This window comes from Dendrobates tinctorius, unplaced genomic scaffold, assembly GCF_039654945.1.
Source record: "Dendrobates tinctorius isolate UK_male_01 unplaced genomic scaffold, ASM3965494v1 ptg000063l, whole genome shotgun sequence".
Taxonomy (NCBI): Eukaryota; Metazoa; Chordata; class Amphibia; order Anura; family Dendrobatidae; genus Dendrobates; species Dendrobates tinctorius.
In genome coordinates this window covers 4188022-4201671 of record NW_027361731.1, presented here as the reverse complement: position 1 = coordinate 4201671, position 13650 = coordinate 4188022, and the positions used below count along the sequence as shown (strand labels likewise).

At 57.9% G+C, this 13650-nt stretch overlaps 1 protein-coding gene across 2 annotated transcripts in view; it reads left to right on the top strand.

Moving 5' to 3' along the window:
• Positions 1–376: 376 nt before the first annotated feature.
• Positions 377–13650, top strand: part of LOC141094145 (uncharacterized) — a 217938-nt gene continuing 204664 nt past the window's right edge. For both annotated transcript variants that reach the window (XM_073579890.1, XM_073579889.1), the window contains exon 1: positions 377–477. In XM_073579890.1, the coding sequence (XP_073435991.1) occupies positions 451–477 (27 nt within the window). In that variant the 5' untranslated portion in view covers positions 377–450. The remainder of the gene's footprint in view (positions 478–13650) is intronic.

Sequence of the window (13650 nt, the reverse complement as noted above, 5' to 3'; positions counted from 1 at the left end):
TTATTGGATCATAGAAGTGATTAAATGTCTGATGTTCACATTGTACTACAATAAATTTTTCACTTAAATATAAGCAATATGTGTGGGAGTCGGAGTCGGAGTCGGTGTAAGGGAAATTGAGGAGTCGGAGTCGCAGGTTTGGGTTACCGACTCCACAGCCTGGATAGCACAATCATATGGCGCCATATAGTAGACGTCCGGTAGCTGGTGATAATTCCCTCATGTGTGGGGTCTATTTCCCTCCAGAGAAATCACACGTTACATTCCACACACAACACTGTGTAGAAAAGGCGGCGCGGGGGAATTGTGCCAGTAGTGAGGGGGAATAATGGCGGGAAGGTCACTGACTGAGGAGAAGTCTCCATGTCTGCACTCCGGAGATCATGTGACCCCTGACTCCTCCCCTCCTGTGACCTCATCACAGGTCCTGTGCGCACAGAGCAGCCATATATGTGGAGTGCGGCTCTGCTGGTGGAGGTAGGTGCTGGAGGCTCCATTATTCTCTATGTGGAGTGCGGCTCTGCGGGTGGAGGTCGGTGCCGGAGGCTCCATTATTCTCTATGTGGAGTGTGGCTCTACGGGTGGAGGTGGGTGCTGGAGGCTCCATTATTCTCTATGTGGAGTGCGGCTCTGCGGGTGGAGGTCGGTGCCGGAGGCTCCATTATTCTCTATGTGGAGTGCGGCTCTGCGGGTGGAGGTCAGTACCTGAGGCTCCATTATTCTCTATGTGGAGTGCGGCTCTGCGGGTGGAGGTCGGTGCTGGAGGCTCCATTATTCTCTATGTGGAGTGTGGCTCTGCGGGTGGAGGTCGGTGCTGGAGGCTCCATTATTCTCTATGTGGAGTGTGGCTCTGCGGGTGGAGGTCGGTGCCGGAGGCTCCATTATTCTCTATGTGGAGTACGGCTCTGCGGGTGGAGGTCAGGACCTGAGGCTCCATTATTCTCTATGTGGAGTGCGGCTCTGCGGGTGGAGGTCGGTGCTGGAGACTCCATTATTCTCTATGTGGAGTGTGGCTCTGCGGATGGAGGTTGGTGCTGGAGGCTCCATTATTCTCTATGTGGAGTGTGGCTCTGCGGGTGGAGGTCGGTGCCGGAGGCTCCATTATTCTCTATGTGGAGTGTGGCTCTGCGGGTGGAGGTCGGTGCTGGAGGCTCCATTATTCTCTATGTGGAGTGCGGCTCTGCGGGTGGAGGTCGGTGCTGGAGGCTCCATTATTCTCTATGTGGAGTGCGGCTCTGCGGGTGGAGGTCGGTGCTGGAGGCTCCATTATTCTCTATGTGGAGTGCGGCTCTGCGGGTGGAGGTCGGTGCTGGAGGCTCCATTATTCTCTATGTGGAGTTCGGCTCTGCGGGTGGAGGTAGGTGCTGGAGGCTCGATTATTCTCTATGTGGAGTGTGGGTGGAGGTCGGTGCTGGAGGCTCCATTATTCTCTATGTGGAGTGTGGTTCTGTGGGTGGAAGTAGGTGCCGGAGGCTCCATTATTCTCTATGTGGAGTGCGGCTCTGCGGGTGGAGGTCGGTGCTGGAGGCTCCATTATTCTCTATGTGGAGTGTGGCTCTGCGGGTGGAGGTAGGTGCCGGAGGCTCCATTATTCTCAATGTGGAGTGTGGGTGGAGGTCGGTGCTGGAGGCTCCATTATTCTCTATGTGGAGTGCGGCTCTGCGGGTGGATGTCGGTGCTGGAGGCTCCATTATTCTCTATGTGGAGTGTGGCTCTGCGGGTGGAGGTCGGTGCCGGAGGCTCCATTCTCTATGTGGAGTGCGGCTCTGCGGGTGGAGGTCGGTGCCGGAGGCTCCATTATTCTCTATGTGGAGTGTGGCTCTGCGGATGGAGGTTGGTGCTGGAGGCTCCATTATTCTCTATGTGGAGTGTGGCTCTGCGGGTGGAGGTCGGTGCCGGAGGCTCCATTATTCTCTATGTGGAGTGTGGCTCTGCGGGTGGAGGTCGGTGCTGGAGGCTCCATTATTCTCTATGTGGAGTGTGGCTCTGCGGGTGGAGGTCGGTGCCGGAGGCTCCATTATTCTCTATGTGGAGTGTGGCTCTGCGGATGGAGGTTGGTGCTGGAGGCTCCATTATTCTCTATGTGGAGTGTGGCTCTGCGGGTGGAGGTCGGTGCCGGAGGCTCCATTATTCTCTATGTGGAGTGTGGCTCTGCGGGTGGAGGTCGGTGCTGGAGGCTCCATTATTCTCTATGTGGAGTGCGGCTCTGCGGGTGGAGGTCGGTGCTGGAGGCTCCATTATTCTCTATGTGGAGTGCGGCTCTGCGGGTGGAGGTCGGTGCTGGAGGCTCCATTATTCTCTATGTGGAGTGCGGCTCTGCGGGTGGAGGTCGGTGCTGGAGGCTCCATTATTCTCTATGTGGAGTTCGGCTCTGCGGGTGGAGGTAGGTGCCGGAGGCTCGATTATTCTCTATGTGGAGTGTGGGTGGAGGTCGGTGCTGGAGGCTCCATTATTCTCTATGTGGAGTGTGGTTCTGTGGGTGGAGGTAGGTGCCGGAGGCTCCATTATTCTCTATGTGGAGTGCGGCTCTGCGGGTGGAGGTCGGTGCTGGAGGCTCCATTATTCTCTATGTGGAGTGTGGCTCTGCGGGTGGAGGTAGGTGCCGGAGGCTCCATTATTCTCTATGTGGAGTGTGGGTGGAGGTCGGTGCTGGAGGCTCCATTATTCTCTATGTGGAGTGCAGCTCTGCGGGTGGAGGTCGGTGCTGGAGGCTCCATTATTCTCTATGTGGAGTGTGGCTCTGCGGGTGGAGGTCGGTGCCGGAGGCTCCATTCTCTATGTGGAGTGCGGCTCTGCGGGTGGAGGTCGGTGCCGGAGGCTCCATTATTCTCTATGTGGAGTGTGGCTCTGCGGGTGGAGGTCGGTGCTGGAGGCTCCATTATTCTCTATGTGGAGTTCGGCTCTGCGGGTGGAGGTAGGTGCCGGAGGCTCGATTATTCTCTATGTGGAGTGTGGGTGGAGGTCGGTGCTGGAGGCTCCATTATTCTCTATGTGGAGTGTGGTTCTGTGGGTGGAGGTAGGTGCCGGAGGCTCCATTATTCTCTATGTGGAGTGCGGCTCTGCGGGTGGAAGTCGGTGCTGGAGGCTCCATTATTCTCTATGTGGAGTGTGGCTCTGCGGGTGGAGGTAGGTGCCGGAGGCTCCATTATTCTCTATGTGGAGTGTGGGTGGAGGTCGGTGCTGGAGGCTCCATTATTCTCTATGTGGAGTGCGGCTCTGCGGGTGGAGGTCGGTGCTGGAGGCTCCATTATTCTCTATGTGGAGTGTGGCTCTGCGGGTGGAGGTCGGTGCCGGAGGCTCCATTCTCTATGTGGATTGTGGCTCTGCGGGTGGAGGTCGGTGCTGGAGGCTCCATTATTCTCTATGTGGAGTGTGGCTCTGCGGGTGGAGGTCGGTGCTGGAGGCTCCATTATTCTCTATGTGGAGTGTGGCTCTGCGGGTGGAGGTCGGTGCTGGAGGCTCCATTATTCTCTATGTGGAGTGCGGCTCTGCGGGTGGAGGTAGGTGCCGGAGGCTCCATTATTCTCTATGTGGAGTGCGGCTCTGCGGGTGGAGGTCAGTACCTGAAGCTCCATTATTCTCTATGTGGAGTGCGGCTCTGCGGGTGGAGGTCGGTGCTGGAGGCTCCATTATTCTCTATGTGGAGTGTGGCTCTGCGGGTGGAGGTCGGTGCCGGAGGCTCCATTATTCTCTATGTGGAGTGCGGCTCTGCGGGTGGAGGTCGGTGCCGGAGGCTCCATTATTCTCAATGTGGAGTGTGGGTGGAGGTCGGTGCTGGAGGCTCCATTATTCTCTATGTGGAGTGCGGCTCTGCGGGTGGAGGTCGGTGCTGGAGGCTCCATTATTCTCTATGTGGAGTGCGGCTCTGCGGGTGGAGGTCGGTGCTGGAGGCTCCATTATTCTCTATGTGGAGTGTGGCTCTGCGGGTGGAGGTCGGTGCCGGAGGCTCCATTATTCTCTATGTGGAGTGCGGCTCTGCGGGTGGAGGTCGGTGCTGGAGGCCCCATTATTCTCTATGTGGAGTGTGGCTCTGCGGGTGGAGGTCGGTGCTGGAGGCTCCATTATTCTCTATGTGGAGTGTGGCTCTGCGGGTGGAGGTCGGTGCTGGAGGCTCCATTATTCTCTATGTGGAGTGTGGCTCTGCGGGTGGAGGTCGGTGCTGGAGGCTCCATTATTCTCTATGTGGAGAGTGGCTCTGCGGGTGGAGGTCGGTGCCGGAGGCTCCATTATTCTCTATGTGGAGTGTTGCTCTGCCGGTGGAGGTCGGTGCTGGAGGCTCCATTATTCTCTATGTGGAGTGCGGCTCTGCGGGTGGAGGTCGGTGCTGGAGGCTCCATTATTCTCTATGTGGAGTGCGGCTCTGCGGGTGGAGGTCGGTGCTGGAGGCTCCATTATTCTCTATGTGGAGTGCGGCTCTGCGGGTGGAGGTAGGTGCCGGAGGCTCGATTATTCTCTATGTGGAGTGTGGGTGGAGGTCGGTGCTGGAGGCTCCATTATTCTCTATGTGGAGTGTGGCTCTGCGGGTGGAGGTAGGTGCCGGAGGCTCCATTATTCTCTATGTGGAGTGTGGGTGGAGGTCGGTGCTGGAGGCTCCATTATTCTCTATGTGGAGTGAGGCTCTGCGGGTGGAGGTAAGTGCTGGAGGCTCCATAATTCTCTATGTGGAGTGCGGCTCTGCGGGTGGAGGTCGGTGCTGGAAGCTCCATTATTCTCTATGTGGAGTGCGGCTCTGCGGGTGGAGGTCGGTGCTGGAGGCTCCATTATTCTCTATGTGGAGTGTGGCTCTGCGGGTGGAGGTAGGTGCCGGAGGCTCCATTATTCTCTATGTGGAGTGCGGCTCTGCGGGTGGAGGTCAGTACCTGAGGCTCCATTATTCTCTATGTGGAGTGCGGCTCTGCGGGTGGAGGTCGGTGCTGGAGGCTCCATTATTCTCTATGTGGAGTGTGGCTCTGCGGGTGGAGGTCGGTGCTGGAGGCTCCATTATTCTCTATGTGGAGTGTGGCTCTGCAGGTGGAGGTCGGTGCTGGAGGCTCCATTATTCTCTATGTGGAGTGCGGCTCTGCGGGTGGAGGTAGGTGCCGGAGGCTCGATTATTCTCTATGTGGAGTGTGGGTGGAGGTCGGTGCTGGAGGCTCCATTATTCTCTATGTGGAATGCAGCTCTGCGGGTGGAGGTCGGTGCTGGAGGCTCCATTATTCTCTATGTGGAGTGCGGCTCTGCGGGTGGAGGTCGGTGCTGGAGGCTCCATTATTCTCTATGTGGAGTGCGGCTCTGCGGGTGGAGGTCGGTGCTGGAGGCTCCATTATTCTCTATGTGGAGTGCGGCTCTGCGGGTGGAGGTCGGTGCTGGAGGCTCCATTATTCTCTATGTGGAGTGCGGCTCTGCGGGTGGAGGTAGGTGCCGGAGGCTCGATTATTCTCTATGTGGAGTGTGGGTGGAGGTCGGTGCTGGAGGCTCCATTATTCTCTATGTGGAGTGTGGCTCTGCGGGTGGAGGTAGGTGCCGGAGGCTCCATTATTCTCTATGTGGAGTGTGGGTGGAGGTCGGTGCTGGAGGCTCCATTATTCTCTATGTGGAGTGAGGCTCTGCGGGTGGAGGTAAGTGCTGGAGGCTCCATTATTCTCTATGTGGAGTGCGGCTCTGCGGGTGGAGGTCGGTGCTGGAAGCTCCATTATTCTCTATGTGGAGTGCGGCTCTGCGGGTGGAGGTCGGTGCTGGAGGCTCCATTATTCTCTATGTGGAGTGCGGCTCTGCGGGTGGAGGTCGGTGCTGGAGGCTCCATTATTCTCTATGTGGAGTGTGGCTCTGCGGGTGGAGGTAGGTGCCGGAGGCTCCATTATTCTCTATGTGGAGTGCGGCTCTGCGGGTGGAGGTCAGTACCTGAGGCTCCATTATTCTCTATGTGGAGTGCGGCTCTGCGGGTGGAGGTCGGTGCCTGAGGCTCCATTATTCTCTATGTGGAGTGCGGCTCTGCGGGTGGAGGTCAGTACCTGAGGCTCCATTATTCTCTATGTGGAGTGTGGCTCTGCGGGTGGAGGTTGGTGCTGGAGGCTCCATTATTCTCTATGTGGAGTGTGGCTCTGCGGGTGGAGGTCGGTGCTGGAGGCTCCATTATTCTCTATGTGGAGTGCGGCTCTGCGGGTGGAGGTCGATGCTGGAGGCTCCATTATTCTCCATGTGGAGTGTGGCTCTGCGGATGGAGGTTGGTGCTGGAGGCTCCATTATTCTCTATGTGGAGTGTGGCTCTGCGGGTGGAGGTCGGTGCCGGAGGCTCCATTATTCTCTATGTGGAGTGTGGCTCTGCGGGTGGAGGTCGGTGCTGGAGGCTCCATTATTCTCTATGTGGAGTGTGGCTCTGCGGGTGGAGGTCGGTGCCGGAGGCTCCATTATTCTCTATGTGGAGTGTGGCTCTGCGGGTGGAGGTCGGTGCTGGAGGCTCCATTATTCTCTATGTGGAGTGCGGCTCTGCGGGTGGAGGTCGGTGCTGGAGGCTCCATTATTCTCTATGTGGAGTGCGGCTCTGCGGGTGGAGGTCGGTGCTGGAGGCTCCATTATTCTCTATGTGAAGTGCGGCTCTGCGGGTGGAGGTCGGTGCTGGAGGCTCCATTATTCTCTATGTGGAGTTCGGCTCTGCGGGTGGAGGTAGGTGCCGGAGGCTCGATTATTCTCTATGTGGAGTGTGGGTGGAGGTCGGTGCTGGAGGCTCCATTATTCTCTATGTGGAGTGTGGTTCTGTGGGTGGAGGTAGGTGCCGGAGGCTCCATTATTCTCTATGTGGAGTGCGGCTCTGCGGGTGGAGGTCGGTGCTGGAGGCTCCATTATTCTCTATGTGGAGTGTGGCTCTGCGGGTGGAGGTAGGTGCCGGAGGCTCCATTATTCTCAATGTGGAGTGTGGGTGGAGGTCGGTGCTGGAGGCTCCATTATTCTCTATGTGGAGTGCGGCTCTGCGGGTGGAGGTCGGTGCTGGAGGCTCCATTATTCTCTATGTGGAGTGTGGCTCTGCCGGTGGAGGTCGGTGCCGGAGGCTCCATTCTCTATGTGGAGTGCGGCTCTGCGGGTGGAGGTCGGTGCCGGAGGCTCCATTATTCTCTATGTGGAGTGTGGCTCTGCGGATGGAGGTTGGTGCTGGAGGCTCCATTATTCTCTATGTGGAGTGTGGCTCTGCGGGTGGAGGTCGGTGCCGGAGGCTCCATTATTCTCTATGTGGAGTGTGGCTCGGCGGGTGGAGGTCGGTGCTGGAGGCTCCATTATTCTCTATGTGGAGTGTGGCTCTGCGGGTGGAGGTCGGTGCCGGAGGCTCCATTATTCTCTATGTGGAGTGTGGCTCTGCGGATGGAGGTTGGTGCTGGAGGCTCCATTATTCTCTATGTGGAGTGTGGCTCTGCGGGTGGAGGTCGGTGCCGGAGGCTCCATTATTCTCTATGTGGAGTGTGGCTCTGCGGGTGGAGGTCGGTGCTGGAGGCTCCATTATTCTCTATGTGGAGTGCGGCTCTGCGGGTGGAGGTCGGTGCTGGAGGCTCCATTATTCTCTATGTGGAGTGCGGCTCTGCGGGTGGAGGTCGGTGCTGGAGGCTCCATTATTCTCTATGTGGAGTGCGGCTCTGCGGGTGGAGGTCGGTGCTGGAGGCTCCATTATTCTCTATGTGGAGTTCGGCTCTGCGGGTGGAGGTAGGTGCCGGAGGCTCGATTATTCTCTATGTGGAGTGTGGGTGGAGGTCGGTGCTGGAGGCTCCATTATTCTCTATGTGGAGTGTGGTTCTGTGGGTGGAGGTAGGTGCCGGAGGCTCCATTATTCTCTATGTGGAGTGCGGCTCTGCGGGTGGAGGTCGGTGCTGGAGGCTCCATTATTCTCTATGTGGAGTGTGGCTCTGCGGGTGGAGGTAGGTGCCGGAGGCTCCATTATTCTCTATGTGGAGTGTGGGTGGAGGTCGGTGCTGGAGGCTCCATTATTCTCTATGTGGAGTGCAGCTCTGCGGGTGGAGGTCGGTGCTGGAGGCTCCATTATTCTCTATGTGGAGTGTGGCTCTGCGGGTGGAGGTCGGTGCCGGAGGCTCCATTCTCTATGTGGAGTGCGGCTCTGCGGGTGGAGGTCGGTGCCGGAGGCTCCATTATTCTCTATGTGGAGTGTGGCTCTGCGGGTGGAGGTCGGTGCTGGAGGCTCCATTATTCTCTATGTGGAGTTCGGCTCTGCGGGTGGAGGTAGGTGCCGGAGGCTCGATTATTCTCTATGTGGAGTGTGGGTGGAGGTCGGTGCTGGAGGCTCCATTATTCTCTATGTGGAGTGTGGTTCTGTGGGTGGAGGTAGGTGCCGGAGGCTCCATTATTCTCTATGTGGAGTGCGGCTCTGCGGGTGGAGGTCGGTGCTGGAGGCTCCATTATTCTCTATGTGGAGTGTGGCTCTGTGGGTGGAGGTAGGTGCCGGAGGCTCCATTATTCTCTATGTGGAGTGTGGGTGGAGGTCGGTGCTGGAGGCTCCATTATTCTCTATGTGGAGTGCGGCTCTGCGGGTGGAGGTCGGTGCTGGAGGCTCCATTATTCTCTATGTGGAGTGTGGCTCTGCGGGTGGAGGTCGGTGCCGGAGGCTCCATTCTCTATGTGGATTGTGGCTCTGCGGGTGGAGGTCGGTGCTGGAGGCTCCATTATTCTCTATGTGGAGTGTGGCTCTGCGGGTGGAGGTCGGTGCTGGAGGCTCCATTATTCTTTATGTGGAGTGTGGCTCTGCGGGTGGAGGTCGGTGCTGGAGGCTCCATTATTCTCTATGTGGAGTGCGGCTCTGCGGGTGGAGGTAGGTGCCGGAGGCTCCATTATTCTCTATGTGGAGTGCGGCTCTGCGGGTGGAGGTCAGTACCTGAAGCTCCATTATTCTCTATGTGGAGTGCGGCTCTGCGGGTGGAGGTTGGTGCTGGAGGCTCCATTATTCTCTATGTGGAGTGTGGCTCTGCGGGTGGAGGTCGGTGCCGGAGGCTCCATTATTCTCTATGTGGAGTGCGGCTCTGCGGGTGGAGGTCGGTGCCGGAGGCTCCATTATTCTCAATGTGGAGTGTGGGTGGAGGTCGGTGCTGGAGGCTCCATTATTCTCTATGTAGAGTGCGGCTCTGCGGGTGGAGGTCAGTGCTGGAGGCTCCATTATTCTCTATGTGGAGTGCGGCTCTGCGGGTGGAGGTCGGTGCTGGAGGCTCCATTATTCTCTATGTGGAGTGTGGCTCTGCGGGTGGAGGTCGGTGCCGGAGGCTTCATTATTCTCTATGTGGAGTGCGGCTCTGCGGGTGGAGGTCGGTGCTGGAGGCCCCATTATTCTCTATGTGGAGTGTGGCTCTGCGGGTGGAGGTCGGTGCTGGAGGCTCCATTATTCTCTATGTGGAGTGTGGCTCTGCGGGTGGAGGTCGGTGCTGGAGGCTCCATTATTCTCTATGTGGAGTGTGGCTCTGCGGGTGGAGGTCGGTGCTGGAGGCTCCATTATTCTCTATGTGGAGTGTGGCTCTGCGGGTGGAGGTCGGTGCTGGAGGCTCCATTATTCTCTATGTGGAGTGTGGCTCTGCGGGTGGAGGTCGGTGCCGGAGGCTCCATTATTCTCTATGTGGAGTGTTGCTCTGCTGGTGGAGGTCGGTGCTGGAGGCTCCATTATTCTCTATGTGGAGTGCGGCTCTGCGGGTGGAGGTCGGTGCTGGAGGCTCCATTATTCTCTATGTGGAGTGTGGCTCTGCGGGTGGAGGTAGGTGCCGGAGGCTCCATTATTCTCTATGTGGAGTGTGGCTCTGCGGGTGGAGGTCGGTGCTGGAGGCTCCATTATTCTCTATGTGGAGTGTGGCTCTGCAGGTGGAGGTCGGTGCTGGAGGCTCCATTATTCTCTATGTGGAGTGCGGCTCTGCGGGTGGAGGTAGGTGCCGGAGGCTCGATTATTCTCTATGTGGAGTGTGGGTGGAGGTCGGTGCTGGAGGCTCCATTATTCTCTATGTGGAGTGTGGTTCTGTGGGTGGAGGTAGGTGCCGGAGGCTCCATTATTCTCTATGTGGAATGCGGCTCTGCGGGTGGAGGTCGGTGCTGGAGGCTCCATTATTCTCTATGTGGAGTGCGGCTCTGCGGGTGGAGGTCGGTGCTGGAGGCTCCATTATTCTCTATGTGGAGTGCGGCTCTGCGGGTGGAGGTCGGTGCTGGAGGCTCCATTATTCTCTATGTGGAGTGCGGCTCTGCGGGTGGAGGTAGGTGCCGGAGGCTCGATTATTCTCTATGTGGAGTGTGGGTGGAGGTCGGTGCTGGAGGCTCCATTATTCTCTATGTGGAGTGTGGCTCTGCGGGTGGAGGTAGGTGCCGGAGGCTCCATTATTCTCTATGTGGAGTGTGGGTGGAGGTCGGTGCTGGAGGCTCCATTATTCTCTATGTGGAGTGAGGCTCTGCGGGTGGAGGTAAGTGCTGGAGGCTCCATTATTCTCTATGTGGAGTGCGGCTCTGCGGGTGGAGGTCGGTGCTGGAAGCTCCATTATTCTCTATGTGGAGTGTGGCTCTGCGGGTGGAGGTCGGTGCTGGAGGCTCCATTATTCTCTATGTGGAGTGCGGCTCTGCGGGTGGAGGTCGGTGCTGGAGGCTCCATTATTCTCTATGTGGAGTGTGGCTCTGCGGGTGGAGGTAGGTGCCGGAGGCTCCATTATTCTCTATGTGGAGTGCGGCTCTGCGGGTGGAGGTCAGTACCTGAGGCTCCATTATTCTCTATGTGGAGTGCGGCTCTGCGGGTGGATGTCGGTGCCTGAGGCTCCATTATTCTCTATGTGGAGTGCGGCTCTGCGGGTGGAGGTCAGTACCTGAGGCTCCATTATTCTCTATGTGGAGTGCGGCTCTGCGGGTGGAGGTCGGTGCTGGAGGCTCCATTATTCTCTATGTGGAGTGTGGCTCTGCGGGTGGAGGTTGGTGCTGGAGGCTCCATTATTCTCTATGTGGAGTGTGGCTCTGCGGGTGGAGGTCGGTGCTGGAGGCTCCATTATTCTCTATGTGGAGTGTGGCTCTGCGGGTGGAGGTCGGTGCTGGAGGCTCCATTATTCTCTATGTGGAGTGTGGCTCTGCGGGTGGAGGTCGGTGCTGGAGGCTCCATTATTCTCTATGTGGAGTGTGGCTCTGCGGGTGGAGGTCGGTGCCGGAGGCTCCATTATTCTCTATGTGGAGTGTTGCTCTGCTGGTGGAGGTCGGTGCTGGAGGCTCCATTATTCTCTATGTGGAGTGCGGCTCTGCGGGTGGAGGTCGGTGCTGGAGGCTCCATTATTCTCTATGTGGAGTGTGGCTCTGCGGGTGGAGGTAGGTGCCGGAGGCTCCATTATTCTCTATGTGGAGTGTGGCTCTGCGGGTGGAGATCGGTGCTGGAGGCTCCATTATTCTCTATGTGGAGTGTGGCTCTGCAGGTGGAGGTCGGTGCTGGAGGCTCCATTATTCTCTATGTGGAGTGCGGCTCTGCGGGTGGAGGTAGGTGCCGGAGGCTCGATTATTCTCTATGTGGAGTGTGGGTGGAGGTCGGTGCTGGAGGCTCCATTATTCTCTATGTGGAGTGTGGTTCTGTGGGTGGAGGTAGGTGCCGGAGGCTCCATTATTCTCTATGTGGAGTGCGGCTCTGCGGGTGGAGGTCGGTGCTGGAGGCTCCATTATTCTCTATGTGGAGTGCGGCTCTGCGGGTGGAGGTCGGTGCTGGAGGCTCCATTATTCTCTATGTGGAGTATGGCTCTGCGGGTGGAGGTAGGTGCCGGAGGCTCGATTATTCTCTATGTGGAGTGTGGGTGGAGGTCGGTGCTGGAGGCTCCATTATTCTCTATGTGGAGTGTGGCTCTGCGGGTGGAGGTAGGTGCCGGAGGCTCCATTATTCTCTATGTGGAGTGTGGGTGGAGGTCGGTGCTGGAGGCTCCATTATTCTCTATGTGGAGTGAGGCTCTGCGGGTGGAGGTAAGTGCTGGAGGCTCCATTATTCTCTATGTGGAGTGCGGCTCTGCGGGTGGAGGTCGGTGCTGGAAGCTCCATTATTCTCTATGTGGAGTGCGGCTCTGCGGGTGGAGGTCGGTGCTGGAGGCTCCATTATTCTCTATGTGGAGTGCGGCTCTGCGGGTGGAGGTCGGTGCTGGAGGCTCCATTATTCTCTATGTGGAGTGTGGCTCTGCGGGTGGAGGTAGGTGCCGGAGGCTCCATTATTCTCTATGTGGAGTGCGGCTCTGCGGGTGGAGGTCAGTACCTGAGGCTCCATTATTCTCTATGTGGAGTGCGGCTCTGCGGGTGGATGTCGGTGCCTGAGGCTCCATTATTCTCTATGTGGAGTGCGGCTCTGCGGGTGGAGGTCAGTACCTGAGGCTCCATTATTCTCTATGTGGAGTGCGGCTCTGCGGGTGGAGGTCGGTGCTGGAGGCTCCATTATTCTCTATGTGGAGTGTGGCTCTGCGGGTGGAGGTAGGTGCCGGAGGCTCCATTATTCTCTATGTGGAGTGCGGCTCTGCGGGTGGAGGTCAGTACCTGAGGCTCCATTATTCTCTATGTGGAGTGCGGCTCTGCGGGTGGATGTCGGTGCCTGAGGCTCCATTATTCTCTATGTGGAGTGCGGCTCTGCGGGTGGAGGTCAGTACCTGAGGCTCCATTATTCTCTATGTGGAGTGCGGCTCTGCGGGTGGAGGTCGGTGCTGGAGGCTCCATTATTCTCTATGTGGAGTGCGGCTCTGCGGGTGGAGGTCGGTGCTGGAGGCTCCATTATTCTCTATGTGGAGTGCGGCTCTGCGGGTGGAGGTCGGTGCTGGAGGCTCCATTATTCTCTATGTGGAGTTCGGCTCTGCGGGTGGAGGTAGGTGCCGGAGGCTCGATTATTCTCTATGTGGAGTGTGGGTGGAGGTCGGTGCTGGAGGCTCCATTATTCTCTATGTGGAGTGTGGTTCTGTGGGTGGAGGTAGGTGCCGGAGGCTCCATTATTCTCTATGTGGAGTGCGGCTCTGCGGGTGGAGGTCGGTGCTGGAGGCTCCATTATTCTCTATGTGGAGTGTGGCTCTGCGGGTGGAGGTAGGTGCCGGAGGCTCCATTATTCTCTATGTGGAGTGTGGGTGGAGGTCGGTGCTGGAGGCTCCATTATTCTCTATGTGGAGTGCAGCTCTGCGGGTGGAGGTCGGTGCTGGAGGCTCCATTATTCTCTATGTGGAGTGTGGCTCTGCGGGTGGAGGTCGGTGCCGGAGGCTCCATTCTCTATGTGGAGTGCGGCTCTGCGGGTGGAGGTCGGTGCCGGAGGCTCCATTATTCTCTATGTGGAGTGTGGCTCTGCGGGTGGAGGTCGGTGCTGGAGGCTCCATTATTCTCTATGTGGAGTTCGGCTCTGCGGGTGGAGGTAGGTGCCGGAGGCTCGATTATTCTCTATGTGGAGTGTGGGTGGAGGTCGGTGCTGGAGGCTCCATTATTCTCTATGTGGAGTGTGGTTCTGTGGGTGGAGGTAGGTGCCGGAGGCTCCATTATTCTCTATGTGGAGTGCGGCTCTGCGGGTGGAAGTCGGTGCTGGAGGCTCCATTATTCTCTATGTGGAGTGTGGCTCTGCGGGTGGAGGTAGGTGCCGGAGGCTCCATTATTCTCTATGTGGAGTGTGGGTGGAGGTCGGTGCTGGAGGCTCCATTATTCTCTATGTGGAGTGCGGCTCTGCGGGTGGAGGTCGGT